Consider the following 14995-nt stretch of genomic DNA (forward strand, 5'->3'; position numbering starts at 1 on the left):
ACTCATTTACAGCAGTGTTTTCAGCAACTTCATCCATTGTTTCAGCACTGGGTTCCACTTCTTCAGTTTCCAGCCCTTCAAGAATCGACTCTAATGCTGCAAAACAAAATTCATCACAAGGCACATCATTCTTAGCAAATAGAGCAAAATGCTCATCATTCAAATCATCAGGCATGTTACTCCAATCAACAAAGCCTTGGGTAAAGAAGCTTTGCTAACTGGCCTCTCCTGGAGCAGATGTTTGTGCAGCGTGTTGTGGTGCAGATTATTGCACTTGAACCTGAGAGACTGGGGCTTAGACATACTAGATTTGTGGAACAGTGGTTTGAACATATTGCACTGGAACAATGTTTACAGGGTGTGCAAAATGGGTAGTATTTTGCATGTGTGTTGCTGGGGTATATTGGGAATAATGCATAGTGTTTTGTGTATTTTGAGGTCTAGGGTTGGGATGAGTAAGGATTGGTCTAGAATTTTGACTCCTACATTCCCTAGCAAAGTGTCCTAGCCTGTTACACTTGTAGCACTTAATTTTGGATTTATCCAGCCCCACTTTTAGATTCCCATGCAACCCTGGAAATTTTCTTCATGTTCTCTTATAAAACTTGCTGGTTCTTACACTCATCAGTGCTAGTTGGTGCAAAATGTCCATTTCCTCCAGATCAGTGGGATCAAAGTGTTAGAGGTCATTGAGCTCAAAGAATAAGTTGTCAGAATTCTGGTTTTCCCCACTTGCTGTAAAAGCATAATTGGGTGAGTAAGACTCAGAGTTGTTAAAGGCTCCACCAGCAGTTATGTCAATGTAATGATCATAACTCTGATCCTTACTACAACCAGATTCTTCTTGACCCAGAAGTGCTGTGTTACCAATGGTGTAATCATCAGCAACCTTCCCAGATTCTTGTAACTTCTTTTTCTGGTTCAACTCTCTCTCATAGGTGAGGAGTCGACCATGAAGTTGGGTCAAACTTAGCTCTTTAAAACCCACAGAATTTCTAGTTACGAAAGCTATATTATCCCATTTGTCTGGTAATGACCTTAGAAACCTACTATTTAAAGTAGACTTTGCAAATTCGACATTAACCAGTTTAAGTTCACTAATGAGACAACTAAATCTTTCAAACTGTTGGGTTAGAGACTCTCCTTTGACATGACAAAACGTTTCATACTGTTGATTCAAAACCTCCCTGTTGTATTCTATAACCTCTTCTGTTCCACCGAACTGCTCTTTCAGTGCATCCCACAGCTCTTTGGCGCTGTTGCAATGCAACAGTCCAGCATATATGTCATTTGGGAGAGCGGAGGCCACAATGCTAAAGGCCTTTGCATCTAATTCAATTTATTGAAAATCCTGATCTGAGTAATTTTCAAGGCTTTAAGGCACTTGGCCTTTGGGATCTTCTGTGCTAGGCACCATTGGAACATGTGGTCCAAAGATGACTGACTTCCAGTAGCCGATGTTTTGCTGAGCTAACACATGACCCATCCTACGTTGCCAAATATTGTACCCGGATCTGACAAGCATAGGTGGCTTGAATAGAGTTCCGGTGTTGTGACGGTCCTGTGAATGTGATGTCATCTTGGTTGTTTTACAGATGTTTTTGAATAATCAACTTTTATACGTGATTACTCGTTACTCTATTTTTCAACTGATACGAACAACTTTAGTATCAATGGATTTGAGCTGAACTTTTATGTCAAATTGATTGTTAGATCGAATTTGACTGTCCTATGCTCTGATACCAATTGTTAGGATCTGAGTTTGTTTGATTGTGTTGTTTAATTAAGTGAATAATGTAAGAAGGTAAAACAGAGATGAATTGCAGCGGAATATTAAAGATAAACTTTATAACACAATCAAAGAAGAATAGCTTTCAGCAAACATGATTTCACTAGTCAAATGATTGTATGAATTACAAGATTCAACTATGCATGCATGCACTGCTAAACTCCCCCTCAGCCTGAGCTCACAGTTAGTTCGTACAAGATGAATGGTGAAAGAGAGCTAATAGAACAGTACAGGTACTGTTCTATTTATAGTACAATCCTAACCACTAAGCATCTAATGCTGACGTCACCTAGACAGTGACATCTAACAGACTAACAACCTCTAAACACTGTTACATTAAACAACTGATAAGTAAAACACTGATATTCCTATCCGCTGTTGATGCCCAAGCACTGATGTTGCAGATCAGTGCTTTCTTCAATGGCTGATCAGGCCTTTGAATCAGCAGTGCTTAGTCTTCATCGGGTCTTTGACAATCAGCAGATGTTAGGTCTTTTAGTCTTTATAATCAGCAGTTCTTTGATGATCAGTTGTTGAGAAGATCAGTACTTAGATTAATCAGCTGATAGAAGCACTGTCATTGGAGAGAACTTAGAACATGCATTGCTTATTGTGGATCAACTGTTGAGAACCAGTTTTGGCTTTCAGTATCATCTATTCTTCTTGTTTGATTGCATGGGCCAACACCCCTCTACATAGTCAATTTCCTGCTCTTTTCAGGCTCAAAAGGCAGAAAATATGCACTATTTAGACCGTATTAGCTGGGTTGGTGGTTCGATCCATTTCGGGTAGGATTGGGCCTAACCAATATCGCATGGTGAGGAGGGCGCAGAACTAGGACCCATGGCAGCCATTTTAGCTTATCTGATGCCGCAGATGAAGTAAAGTGGGGCTTTGACCCGTCTGAGGTATTTTCGATTGGAAGTCTCAAGTCTATCCTTAGGTTTTTAATAGAATGGTACCGGACTACGTTTTTGTGTGGAGTAAATGGATTCCAAAAAAAAGTTGGGTTTGTCGCTTAGCGTGCTGTAAAGGTACGTCTCCCAACTAGAAGGGCTCTAACGGCAAGTAATATTGGAGATTATGCATAAACGAGCAAGCATCTATTTGTTTCATGTCATTTTACCTAAACAATTTGGTCCCTTATTGTCAAGTGGTGTAAAATTCCCATGTTTTATGCTTTTTGCATAAGGGACATCCTTGACATCCATAAGTACTTGCCAATTTCTACGAAAAAGCAAAAGATATTTCAAGCTATTGCCCAAGTTACAATCTAGAGCATTTGGGATGCAAGAAATAAGTTGGCCTTCAACGGGTCATTTCCGGAGGTGTTGAGGATCATGGAGGAGAAAAAGGCTATGAGCTTCCTATGGGTTAAAAATCGCTCCAAGGATCCCACTATAATCTGGGAGAATTGGAGGAGATTTGAGGGTTTTGGCTGAGGAATTTTGCTTGAGTATTGTACCAGTTTCTTTGTTTTTTGTTTGGTGAGCCATAGTTTTTGGTTGTTTTATTTTTGTTTTTTCTTTGATGCACCTTGTTGGGTATCTTGTATCGGTGTAGCGACTTGCTAAATAATAAAGCGTTTTGTTGACCATTCAAAAACAAAAAAAAAAATAAAAATAATAGTGTAAGGAGGGAGAGTTGTTCGATAAGAGTACACTGGATTCCACCAATCATGTATTGTAATCTTACTTTTGCACTCAATTACCCTATAACACCTTAATTATTGGTAGTACTTCTTAAAAGTACTTTGTAACCTTTACTTACTAATTGAAAATAAATTATAAATTAAAATTAAAACATACATATAAAATAAAACTTTATTTAAAAGTAAAAATTACATGATTAACAAAAATTTTCCAAATAGGAAAACATAAATACCCATTGGCTTCGTCAAGAAGATTACCACTTGTGAGTTCTTTAACAGCCGATGTAATATTTTGTATCGTCGTCAAACTCTTTTTCATCATCTCGTCTAGGCCCTTTTGAAACCATTCATGTTTTCCTTCTATATCACCTACAACGATATATATGTATTTATAAGGGGTTTATTTTTTTAAATCATCCCCAACGGTCATATTTGACCAAAAGTAACGTTCATATTCAATAATTCAAATAGATAACTCCTCAAGGAATTGGCCAACCCGAAATAGGTGGCGGAGGTGTTCCCAACTCGAAAACGGTACTCAATTTGGGGTACCCGAAATGCCCCACTACCCTAACTACTAAAGAGGGAATACGAAGCAAACTTAATTAGTAGAATAGAAATAGGGAAAATTACTAAAATAGACATTTTTTTACTTTAACTTTTTCAAATAGACATTTTTTGTCTTTTCCATAACAGTCAAGTTAGCCACCGGCTAACTCTAAGAAAACCTCTAGCCGCCGGCTACACGTCGACCGATCTACAACCGAGACTTAGGTTTCGCTTTCTAATTGACTGAAATAAATCTGAAATTCTTAAAAAGAATACCTGTCTTGGTAAACCCTTGGTTAAAAATATTTGGTAATTTTCCATAGTAATACTTCCCTTGTCTAATTTTCTAGATTAAATCATTATCCCTTCCTTCTACGGTTTTTTGCTTTTACCACTACTTTTGTCTCGGGTAGTTCTAGTACTCTTTTAGTGCTTCTTGTTATAGAGTTGGGGGTCTCTCTGGAAGCAGCCTATCTATCCTCAACGATAGAGGTAAGTTTTGCCTACATCTCACCCTCCACAGACCCTGCCATTAGCTTTCTAATTGCGGGATTTACTGGGTATGGTTATTGTTGTTGTTGCATGTAAATATAACTAAAAATCGGTTGCTAGAACTCGTATCTTGAAAAATATATTCATGCAAGATATCTGAAACTAAGATTATCTCAAAGTATACCTTATGTTACATTTTTACCCATACCCATGACACACAAAAAAAAGACCAAAAACTGAGAAAAAAAGAGTAATGAACTATCCTCCTTGCATGATCCAACTTTGCTGTTCTCTTCAGATGCATTAGATATTGAACTTAACTTGCTTATCCACCGAATTGAAAATACCAGTATCTTGAGCATGCCTGTTTAAATCGAACATGCCAAATTGTCTTTCGCTGTGTGATCGCCTTATAGGAGACATTGCTATTGAAAATGATGTGAAGCTTTCACAATTAAGAATGACAATGGCGTCCTTTAGATGAATTGATTTGCCACAATCCTTTGTGATTCTCCCACTTTCAATTGCTTTTTTGATACCCATTTGAGATTGATAATCAACTTGGTCCACTTCTTCCAAGAAGAAAACACGACTAGCGTTTTCTTCTACCGCTGCAGCGAAATTTTCTATATAACTCTGACCATGTTCATCTCTTTCCCTTTTACAACTAATTAACTCTTGACCATCAACCATGGAGTAGTATTTTGTTGACGAGAAGCAGCTAAGACCAATAGGGATGAAGTTGTTTGTTGATCCAAACACAACTGTTGCTAGCTCTCTTGATATCATCTCTTTTCCTTGGATGTCAGAACCTAAGAAAAATAACCATGTATCTTCTTTGCCTTTCCTTTTGGTTAAGCCAGACCTGCATTGAAGAACGGTACTCACAATTTCTGGAATAATCGTTCGTTGCCTAGGAACCTTTTTCTCCAATGCATTGGTTAGAATCCTTATGTTCTTAGAGTTGACCTCTTTGAACTTGTGCATGAAGCATTCATCAGCATCTTTAACCTCACTACAAGAAGCCGAATTTGGACTAGAATTTAGGTGGGACAGGAGGTTGGGTTTTACAGCACTGGTTTGTCTTAAATTATGGTCGTCAAAACCATCGTCGCAATCCATTTGAAATGTGAAAAACTGGTGCTCTTTTGGGATATTTTTGGGGTCAGCTAATATTGGAGACTTGTGATGGTGTTTATGCGAGCTTGCTGACAATTTGGTGGAGGGAGAACAAAGATGGAATGTTTTGTCAAGAAAATGGGGCTGCTTGTGAAGTGAACAGCAAATTGAGCTCCATTTCTTGTGAAGTCTTCCAACTCTATCACATTCCTGTAAAAGGAGACATTATCTTAGAATTTTCAGTTAAAAAAAGTTCCAAAAGGAATTTTGTGTTCAGTTTTTATTCATCCTTCTACGGATTTTCAGGACACGCCGACATTGAAAAGGTTCAAAAATATGTTTAATGTTAAAAGGAACAAACCTGATCATTGATAGTGATTTGCCTGGAGTTCTTTTCCTTGCATTGTTGGAGCCATAATGGTAAAGTGGAGGTTTTATTAGTAGTGATAGACTCATTGTTTTGGGAATACTTGGATATGCTTTGTGCTTCTCTTGTGAAGTTGATTGAACATTCACCACAGCAAGCGAGTTGTTTCGTCTCATTTGGGGAATCTTTGCTAAAATTACAAAACCAACTTCAGAAGTTAGTTTATATCTTGCATAAGCTAACTTTTGATTCCTTGCACCAAAAAAATTTCGGTGTAAAACCAATGCAAATATTGTAAACTAATTAAGGACAAACTTTATTAAAGTTCTATTACCTATCAAGATTGAGGGTGAGATCCAGGCCACCAACAGGAGTTGTATGAGGAAAAAGATCCCATAATGTCTCAAGCGAAGGTCGACCAGATTTACAACTCAAGTATGTTTCGGAATTGGCTATCCCCATTAGCCAGAACTTCCCACTATCCCCATAACCAAACATCAGCCTGCTAAGTTCCATGATCATGTGCTCCATTGGAGAGTAGTAGTAGGTTCTCAACCTTTGCTCACTGTACTTTGACCAATAATCAGAGACCCACTTTAGATCACCAAGATATAGGATCACTCCTCTCTCCACATGGCTTTTTAGTAGACAACAAAGCTCCTTAACCTTGTCTTCAATCTCTTCCCTCGAATGATTGCTTAACGCATGTAATGGAAGACTTACAAACTGCACAAACTTCAAATTTCCAGAAAAAACCATGATGTTTCCTCTTTCAAATATGTCTATAACTCCTCTAACTATGTCATCAGCACTAACCAGACACTCCCTAATAACAACAATACTTTTCTTTCTCCTTTCCATCATTGTATCGATAACACTCATCACATCTTCATCTCGTACTCTTGGTGAGAATTTTTGTTTATTACCAAAACTAATTTGGAAATCTTGTAATATGGGCTTGATATTTTCTTTTGTCTGGGAAGATATCTCCAATGAGACCATTTGTTCAATCCTATTTTTGATCTGGGTACTAGAGAATCCAGCTCCTCTCATTACCCGACACACACTAGGGTCATCTAGTATGGACATAATCAACTGTTCTATCTCCACTCTAAGAGCTAAAACAGGTTGCTGCTGGTTTTCAACAGAACCACGACGTTGATGAGCTAGAGCGCGCTTGAACGCAGCAACCAAAGCATTCGAGAGAGACGGGTTGTTAGATTGATTTGGACTCAACATGATAGGAATGGATTGGGAAATAGGGAGGCGATTAAGGGCTACGTTGAAGCAAAGCTCGAGAGCCTGGCATTGTAGAGGGTGAGTGTTGATTTGGAGGCAAGCTTTCCGAAAAAGGCTAGTGGAGGATGTGCTCAAGGCACTCGCTACATGGAGAGGTGTGACTTGAGCATGACCTCTCCTTTTAGCGAGGCCAAAAGCTTGTTTTACGATTGCAGCTGCTTCTGAACTTAGTGAGTGTTGTATTGTGTATCCTTCTGCCCTCATGTTTATCAAGAGAATGTGTGTATTGTTGTATTTTACATATATGCTTTTGCTGGTGAAAATGTGTGTAGTACTAGTTGTGGTGCCTGGTGTCCTGGATTGAGGGGCTAAATAAGTAGAGACTTGGTGGATGGTGGGATTATGCTTTTCTTGTTGTTTAGTATGTCTCGGAAGTCGGAAAGTGGAATCCATGTCAAGAAACTAGTCTCTTTCTCTCTCTATTTCCCTCTTCCTCCCTTTACTGTGATTTATATACTATTTTTATATAAAAAATAAAGTATAATACTTTATTTTGCTGGAAAACAATACAGTTCCAAATCAACTGAACCTTTTTAAAAGACTAAAGGCACTCTAAAATTCGGGGCTTCTTCATCAACCACTATCCGGATTTTCATATTGATGATTAATTTGATTTCAAGTTTGATTATAGGAAAACTGGTTTTTTAGATTTGATTTTACATGTATGTTTTTTAGCATGGCTAGCTCATACAATCTTTAAACCTACTCTCAAATCTACATTAGTGTCCGCTATTTTATTAGAAATCTCAACTATTTAGCGAGAAACATCTTTACTGTACACATTGATATTGCTAGGCTACAAACTCTGTGGTATATGTAGATACTTTACGGTTTTAGGAGCTTGATATGTGTGATTATTGATTAATTATGTGTGATTTTATATATAGATACTTAAATGAATGTCCCCAAGTGGAGGGCAGGTTTTGATGATTTTAGGTGTAGAGTATGTGTTTTCCGGTAAAAAAAAGGATACTTAACCAAATTTGTCCAGCTCAAACCCAGGTTATTTGAATTTCATCACACCAACAACCACATTTGTGAACTGTTTTCTAAACTAACAAAAAAATACATCAAAAACTTACCCCCCATATTAATTGTTGTTTCCATTTTATCACTGATGAGGGCCCAAGCTTGATTAATTCCTGCTTAACCAAATTTGTGAATCAGTTGAAACCTAGGGTTGGTCCTAGGCAGGCAGGGGCGAGGTGGGCGACCATCCGGGGCCCATTCTGCCTGGCCCCGATTTTTTTTTAGAAGTTTAGTTACATGAGTAGTTAAGATGAAGAAAGAATAGTAACGCTGTAGGTCCCTGTTTCGCGGAGGATTACGAACCTAAACCTTGTTATACAAACCTACTAGCGAGTGCGGAATCCAAGCTAGCAAGCAAACCGAGTTAGTAGCAAGTAGAGAAACAAACACACAAAGATTCACCGATTAACACTAGTCGTATTAATGCAAATGAAGGTTCGGTTACAAGCTCAATGTTTACAGAAGTGTTCTATAAACTCTCTAAGTGTGTGTGTGAGTTCTGGGCAGAATGCTCTCTAAGCTTCTATCTCTTGGTGTGTAAAATGGCAGAACTAACTCTCACACAACACATGCATGGGTATATATACCCAGCTCAGCATGTCTGCTCGAAGGATTCGACAGATGGTCCGAAGGATCATCTGTCGACCACATGTTACACGAAAGATCAGCATGGACCTCGAAGGATCATCCTTCGAGGTCTAATGGTCGAACCATGGTCGAACCATATCTTTCGATCACCTCGAAGGATCAGGTGTATCCTTCGAGGCTATCCTTCGATCAGAACATCTTTCAACTGTTGTCCAAGTCACACCGGAGGATGGTTGACTTGGTCAACTTACAATACAAATCAGGACATCGTTTATATCAGACCGAATACAGACAAAGTACAGACACAAGTGCACCAACAAACTCCCCCTTGGCTGTAGCTTTGTCTTTGATCTCTAATCTTTGTCTTGTTCTTCTAAAAGTGTAGACTCGTCTTGAACTTCGACGGTCTTTGGTCTTCAAGTCTTCAAGACTCTGATGTCCTATCATGTCTTCAATGTCGGAGGATCTTCAAAGTCTTCACGTCTTGAAAGTAGAGAGTGTATCAACAAACTACCCGTATCATGTAGGAAGTGTGTTGACAAACTCCCCCTTAACATAAGCTCCCCCTTGAGTTATGCTCGTGAAAAGACTTTATCTTTATGAAGTGAGATCCTTGTGGTGTTGATGATGGCCAGCGGCAACTCGATCATCTTCATCTTTTGAGCGCCTTCTCGTCGTGTCTTCATTCCAAGGCTTGTCATCGACCATGTTCTCCTAGCCTTTAGAATCTGCACATGCAAGAAATCTAAACGCGTAATGAGAACAACTGCTTGGAATAGTATAAACAAATGACACACGAGTGACCATGTCAAAATCAAACACCGTCCGACAGTTTGAAAGTTTAATAAATTTATCAATTTTAAATTCTAACTTTCAAAATCTGCAAATTTTGACCGTTTATGAAGATTTAGTCAGTTCGGTTTTCAGTCAGGTTTCAGGTAACGAAGACTTGAGCTCCAACATCGTACGATCGAAAATAAAGCAGAAATAAAATCTTTTTGGCTTTTATAAAGTTTATATTAAAACAAGCCTAAAATCTTTTTGGTATTTTTGAAATTAAAAGACAACAATTTAAAATCCTTTGAGTGTTATCAAACGACATCACCGCTAATGTCGTGCTGATATGCACCAAACGACGAAACTGTTTAAAAGAAATAATAAAAGTTAAACAGTAAATAAATAAAAATATACAAACATTCTTTTTGCGAGTTTCGAGGGTAAGAGAATCATATCAGTGTACGGTCATGCCAAAACACTCTTGTTGTTCAGTTAGTTAACATTAAGATAAGCATCCTATAACAATTATCGGTATTGTTGTCCACTTAAGCTCAACTTATCAGATGTAATCATGTTTAGAGGATACGTTAATGTATGATTTATACTTACCGACCGGTGTTCATCCACATCACGACACATTCCCGTATCAAGGTATGCACGAGAGTTCATCTTACCGGTGAGTATACCGATTATCATCTGTTTGACCGTATAAATTGTGAGATACTCACTTATTTTGATTCGAAAACAAGCCCTTTGTGATATAATCACTTATTGATGAGGAACTTGATTTCCATATGCATGAGGGCACAGGTGCAAGTCCGTGAACAGGTCAGTACTTCCGTACAGCAGAGAGACGAACTTGACACCCGGATAAATGTGATATTTTATCACTTATTTGATATGGACATGTGATTGTTTATCACTTATTGAGGTCGAATGCAGTATGTAATATGTACACGTATGTATAGTATCATGGAAGATCTAGACTTGCGTCCCCGTTATTTTTCGGTAAAAGATACAACCATGATACCCAGATGATAAGCAGCATAAAGACCGAATATCTCAGAACCTCGGCAATCTATCAAACGAAATTTCGGTACTAAGACCATATGCCAATGAATGGTTCCCACCTGATCTTCAGTCGATTAAGATTTATATCACCCTGCACACTTTAAAATGATTGTGAGCCTACCGATACATCTTATATAGAGCTGCTTATCGTTTTTTATTTAAGGTTTAAAGAGGTTTGGATAGACCACTGATGTACTATCATTTTCTCTTTTGCTCGCCAGGAAACTCATTTTTGTTTTTCTATTGTTTTTGTGTTTTTGAATTTTTCGATGTTTTTGGATTTTCCGATTTTTGGATTTACTCCCCCTAAAATCAACAAACTAAGATAAATTTAAAAACACAAAGGTATTTACAAAAATGATTTTCCGATGTTTTTGGATTTTCCGATTTTTGGATTTACTCCCCCTAAAATCAACAAACTAAGATAAATTTAAAAACACAAAGGTATTTACAAAAATGATTTTCCGATGTTGGTTTTACTCTTGCTTGACCTTAATGCCGTTTACCAATAATAAAAAGTCAAATCTTGATTTGTCAAAAGCTTTGGTAAATAAGTCGGCACGTTGGTCATCGGTGTGGACCTTAACAACATCGATTAGCCTTTTCTCAAAGCAATCACGTATGAAGTGATATTTGATTTCGATGTGTTTGGTCTTTGAATGCTGCACAGGATTTCTAGTGATATCTAAAGCAGCAGAATTATCAACGTAAATAGGAGTAGTTAGGAATTCAAAACCGTAGTCCCGCATTTGTTGTTGGATCCAAAGAACTTGGGAGCAACAACTTGAGGCAGCAATGTATTCAGCTTCGCATGTTGATGTAGCTACACACGTCTGCTTCTTGCACTGCCATGTGACTAGGCGATTTCCTAAAAACTGACATCCAGCCGTTGTGGACTTGCCGTCGATTTTACATCCGCCAAAATCAGAATCACTGAATGCTACCAATTCAAAGTTATTATCCCTAGGGTACCACAGACCAGTGTCGGGGTACGTCTTCAAATAACGAAAAATCCTTTTGACAGCAGTAAGATGTGAGGCCTTCGGGTTAACTTGATATCTGGCAAGCAGGCACGTCGGGTACATTATGTCTGGCCTTGATGCTGTGAGGTACATGAGAGATCCGATCATAGCGCGATAGTTTGAGGGACTAACAGCTTCTCCCTTCAGATCTGGAGTAATTCCGTGATTAGTTGGCAATGGGGTACCAATGGGCGTTGCATCAGACATCTGGAACCGGCTCAAGATGTCACCAACATATTTAGTCTGATGGATGAATATCCCAGACTCCGTTTGTTGTACTTGTAGGCCCAAGAAGAAGGTCATTTCCCCCATAGCACTCATCTCGAATTTATCCTGCATAATGCGCTCGAATTCCCTACACAAGACATCATTAGTAGAACCAAAAATAATGTCATCAACGTATACCTGTACCAGAAGAAGATCTCCATCTTGTTCTTTGATGAAAAGAGTACAGTCGATAAGACCTCTGCGAAAACCGTTCTCCAGCAGATAGTGAGATAAGGTTGCATACCAAGCTCGTGGTGCTTGATGAAGACCATAAAGAGCTTTGTTGAGCAACCAAACCCGATCGGGATGGATAGGATCTTCAAAACCTGGAGGCTGTTCGACGTACACCTCTTCTTCAACCACACCATGTAAAAATGCACTTTTCACGTCCATCTGATAAACCTTGAATCCTTTGAAGGACGCATAGGCTAGAAAGATTCGAATTGCTTCGAGACGTGCCACTGGTGCATAGACTTCGTTGTAGTCGATCCCTTCAATCTGACGAAAACCTTGAACGACTAAACGAGCTTTGTTTCGGATAACAACTCCGCGGTCATCCTTTTTGCATTTGAAAACCCAACGGGTACCAATCTTCTTGTATCCAGCAGGTTTCTCTACTAGTTTCCAGACACCCAGCTTCTGGAATTGTTGCAGTTCTTCCTGCATTGCTTCAACCCAAGCATTATCTTTCAAGGCTTCTTTCCACGTTCTTGGTTCTTCTTGTGAGACATAACACGCGAAGGACCAGTCGTTTTGTTGCCCGGATTCTCGAATAGCTGCATACAAGCCTGCATTGTTGTTGTTTCGCAACATGTTTCTTGTTTGTACGCCACTTTGCACATTTCCAATGATGTTTTGTTGAGGATGGGTATTATGAATCCTTGTTTCTGGATTGTCTGGAACTGGAACATTTATACCCAGGTTGTTAAGATTAAGATCAACAACCAATTCAAGACCCGGAATTGACGAAGAGGATGATGCAGTAGTCTCAGCTGTTCTATGTGTTTCCACTGGAGGAGTACCCTCTGAAGTACCATGAACTGCTGTTGTAGGAGCTTCTTGATCTGCATCTAGAAATTCATCATCCTCTGAAGATTCGTTCAATTCGTTAGCATCATGAAAATCCTCATTGTTGAGAGTATTGTTGTTCACCGAAGAGGATGGTTCTTGATTCACAAGAATTGGACGAACCACCGGTGAAACTGTTGCATTGTCACTCTCGAAAAACATCCTAGCCGCAGCATTTTCTTCAACGGCTTCAACATTGATCGAATTGAAGAAGTCATCGTACTCAAACATCCAAGGTTGACCCGGATTTTTGACTGGCAAGGTGTGCCTTTGTACTCTGACCTCAGACCATTCCTCGACCCTTTTAGTCTCTAGATTCCAGACTCGTAAGTTAGGGGTGGCATACCCAAGAAAGTATCCATCAATTGCTCTTGCCCCAAACTTTCCATTAGGATCGATGATTGTGCATGGAGCTCCAAACGGTTCGAGATAGGACAAATCTGGTTTCCGTTTTTGAAGAAGCTCAAAGCAGGTCTTGTTGTGTCTTTTGACTGTAAGGACTCTGTTCAATGTGTAACATGCAGAGGCCACAGCTTCAGTCCAGAATGGAATAGGCAACTGTGACTCTACCAACATTGTCCTAGCAGTCTCGATCAATGTGCGGTTCTTACGTTCAGCGACACCATTCTGTTGAGGAGTATAAGCTGCACTAAACTCATGAAGAATACCTTTTGAAGTGCAGAACTCCATCATGGAATGATTCTTAAATTCAGTACCATTGTCGCTACGTATCCGCCTAACCTTCAACTTATACAAATTCTCAATCTGAATGATTAAGTTTTTGATAATACCAAAGGTTTCACTCTTGTGTGCCATGAACGCAACCCAAGAAAATCTTGAATAATCATCAGTAACCACGAGGCAGTATTGATCACCTCGAATACTCTTGTGCTTGACAGGACCGAACAAATCCATGTGCAAACGTTCAAGAGGAACTGCCACTGTGTTGATCTTCTTTGTAGGGTGCTTCTTCTTTGTTTGCTTTCCTTTCTGGCACGAAACACAGATGTCTTGAAGATGGAAATTTTTGAGGGGAACACCATTCACCAATTCATTTGAAACCAAATGATTCATTTTACGTAAGTGAATGTGACCCATTCGTCTGTGCCAAGAGATAGTGTCTTTTTCTGTGGCTTTGGAAACGAAACAAGTTGCTTGTGCAGACGTAGTAATAGCCTGGCTCATGTCAAGGACGTACAAATCATTTATCCTTGGAGCCGACAAGAGAATCCATTCTTTTGGAATTTTGAAGCCGGGTTTCAGCACATAACATCCATTAGCATCAAAGTGTACTGAAAATTTCTTGTCACAAATTTGAGAAACACTAAGAAGATTGTGATCAAGTTGTTGCACAAAATTGATCTTGTCAAAGCTGACAATCCCGTTAGATATCATTCCTTCACCCGTTATATATCCACCTTTATCTCCAGCAAAAGCAACATAACCTCCTCTAATAGATTTAACGTCGTAGAGAAGCTTCATGTCGCCTGTCATGTGCCTGGATGCCCCACTATCAACAATCCAATGACTACTGATAGTTCCTCCTGAAGCACCCTGCACATGAACTCAAATGAATTAGTTGGAGATGGGGACCCAAGCCATTGTGGTCTTGGGTCTTCCATTTTCATCAATGACAATAACTTCTTGTCTTTGATGGTTGGTGAATTGTGATGGTCCCCCTGATTCAACAACCGTTTTTGGTTTCCAAGTCTGTTTGGTTTCACCAGTGTTTTTCTTTAAAATTTTAACTTCTTGATGATTTGAAGTTTTAGAATTTTCTGGTTTTACAACAACAGATTGTTTATGAACCACATCGGTTTTAATCGCTTTTTCAATTTTCTTGACCTGTTGCCGTTTCTGTTTCTTTTCCCTTTCTTTTACAAGTCGGGGATCTTGTTTTGTGGAAA

The 14995-nt window shown here is 39.0% G+C and overlaps 1 protein-coding gene across 1 annotated transcript; it reads right to left on the reverse strand.

Annotated features, from left to right (window-relative positions):
* Window positions 1–4623: 4623 nt before the first annotated feature.
* On the reverse strand, window positions 4624–7564 carry LOC110872333 (protein SMAX1-LIKE 3). The gene is made up of 3 exons (XM_022121112.2): window positions 6302–7564; window positions 5962–6157; window positions 4624–5810 (listed from the first exon to the last, which is right to left on the reverse strand). Exons 1-3 carry the CDS (start codon window positions 7468–7470, stop codon window positions 4785–4787), a joined length of 2391 nt encoding a protein of 796 aa, XP_021976804.1. The 5' UTR covers window positions 7471–7564; the 3' UTR covers window positions 4624–4784.
* Window positions 7565–14995: the final 7431 nt, after the last annotated feature.

Source organism: Helianthus annuus, chromosome 8 (assembly GCF_002127325.2).
Source record: "Helianthus annuus cultivar XRQ/B chromosome 8, HanXRQr2.0-SUNRISE, whole genome shotgun sequence".
Taxonomy (NCBI): domain Eukaryota; kingdom Viridiplantae; phylum Streptophyta; class Magnoliopsida; order Asterales; family Asteraceae; genus Helianthus; species Helianthus annuus.

What these genes read in the sequence shown, in the direction of transcription:
- LOC110872333 (XM_022121112.2), bottom strand. Translation starts at nt 7,470, where the DNA reads ATGAGGGCAGAAGGATACACAATACAACACTCACTAAGTTCAGAAGCA. An exon ending in CTCACCCTCAATCTTGATAG is followed by an intron (nt 6,158 to 6,301) that starts GTAATAGAACTT and finishes TTGTAATTTTAG; the next exon opens with CAAAGATTCCCCAAATGAGA. An exon ending in AAATCACTATCAATGATCAG is followed by an intron (nt 5,811 to 5,961) that starts GTTTGTTCCTTT and finishes CTCCTTTTACAG; the next exon opens with GAATGTGATAGAGTTGGAAG.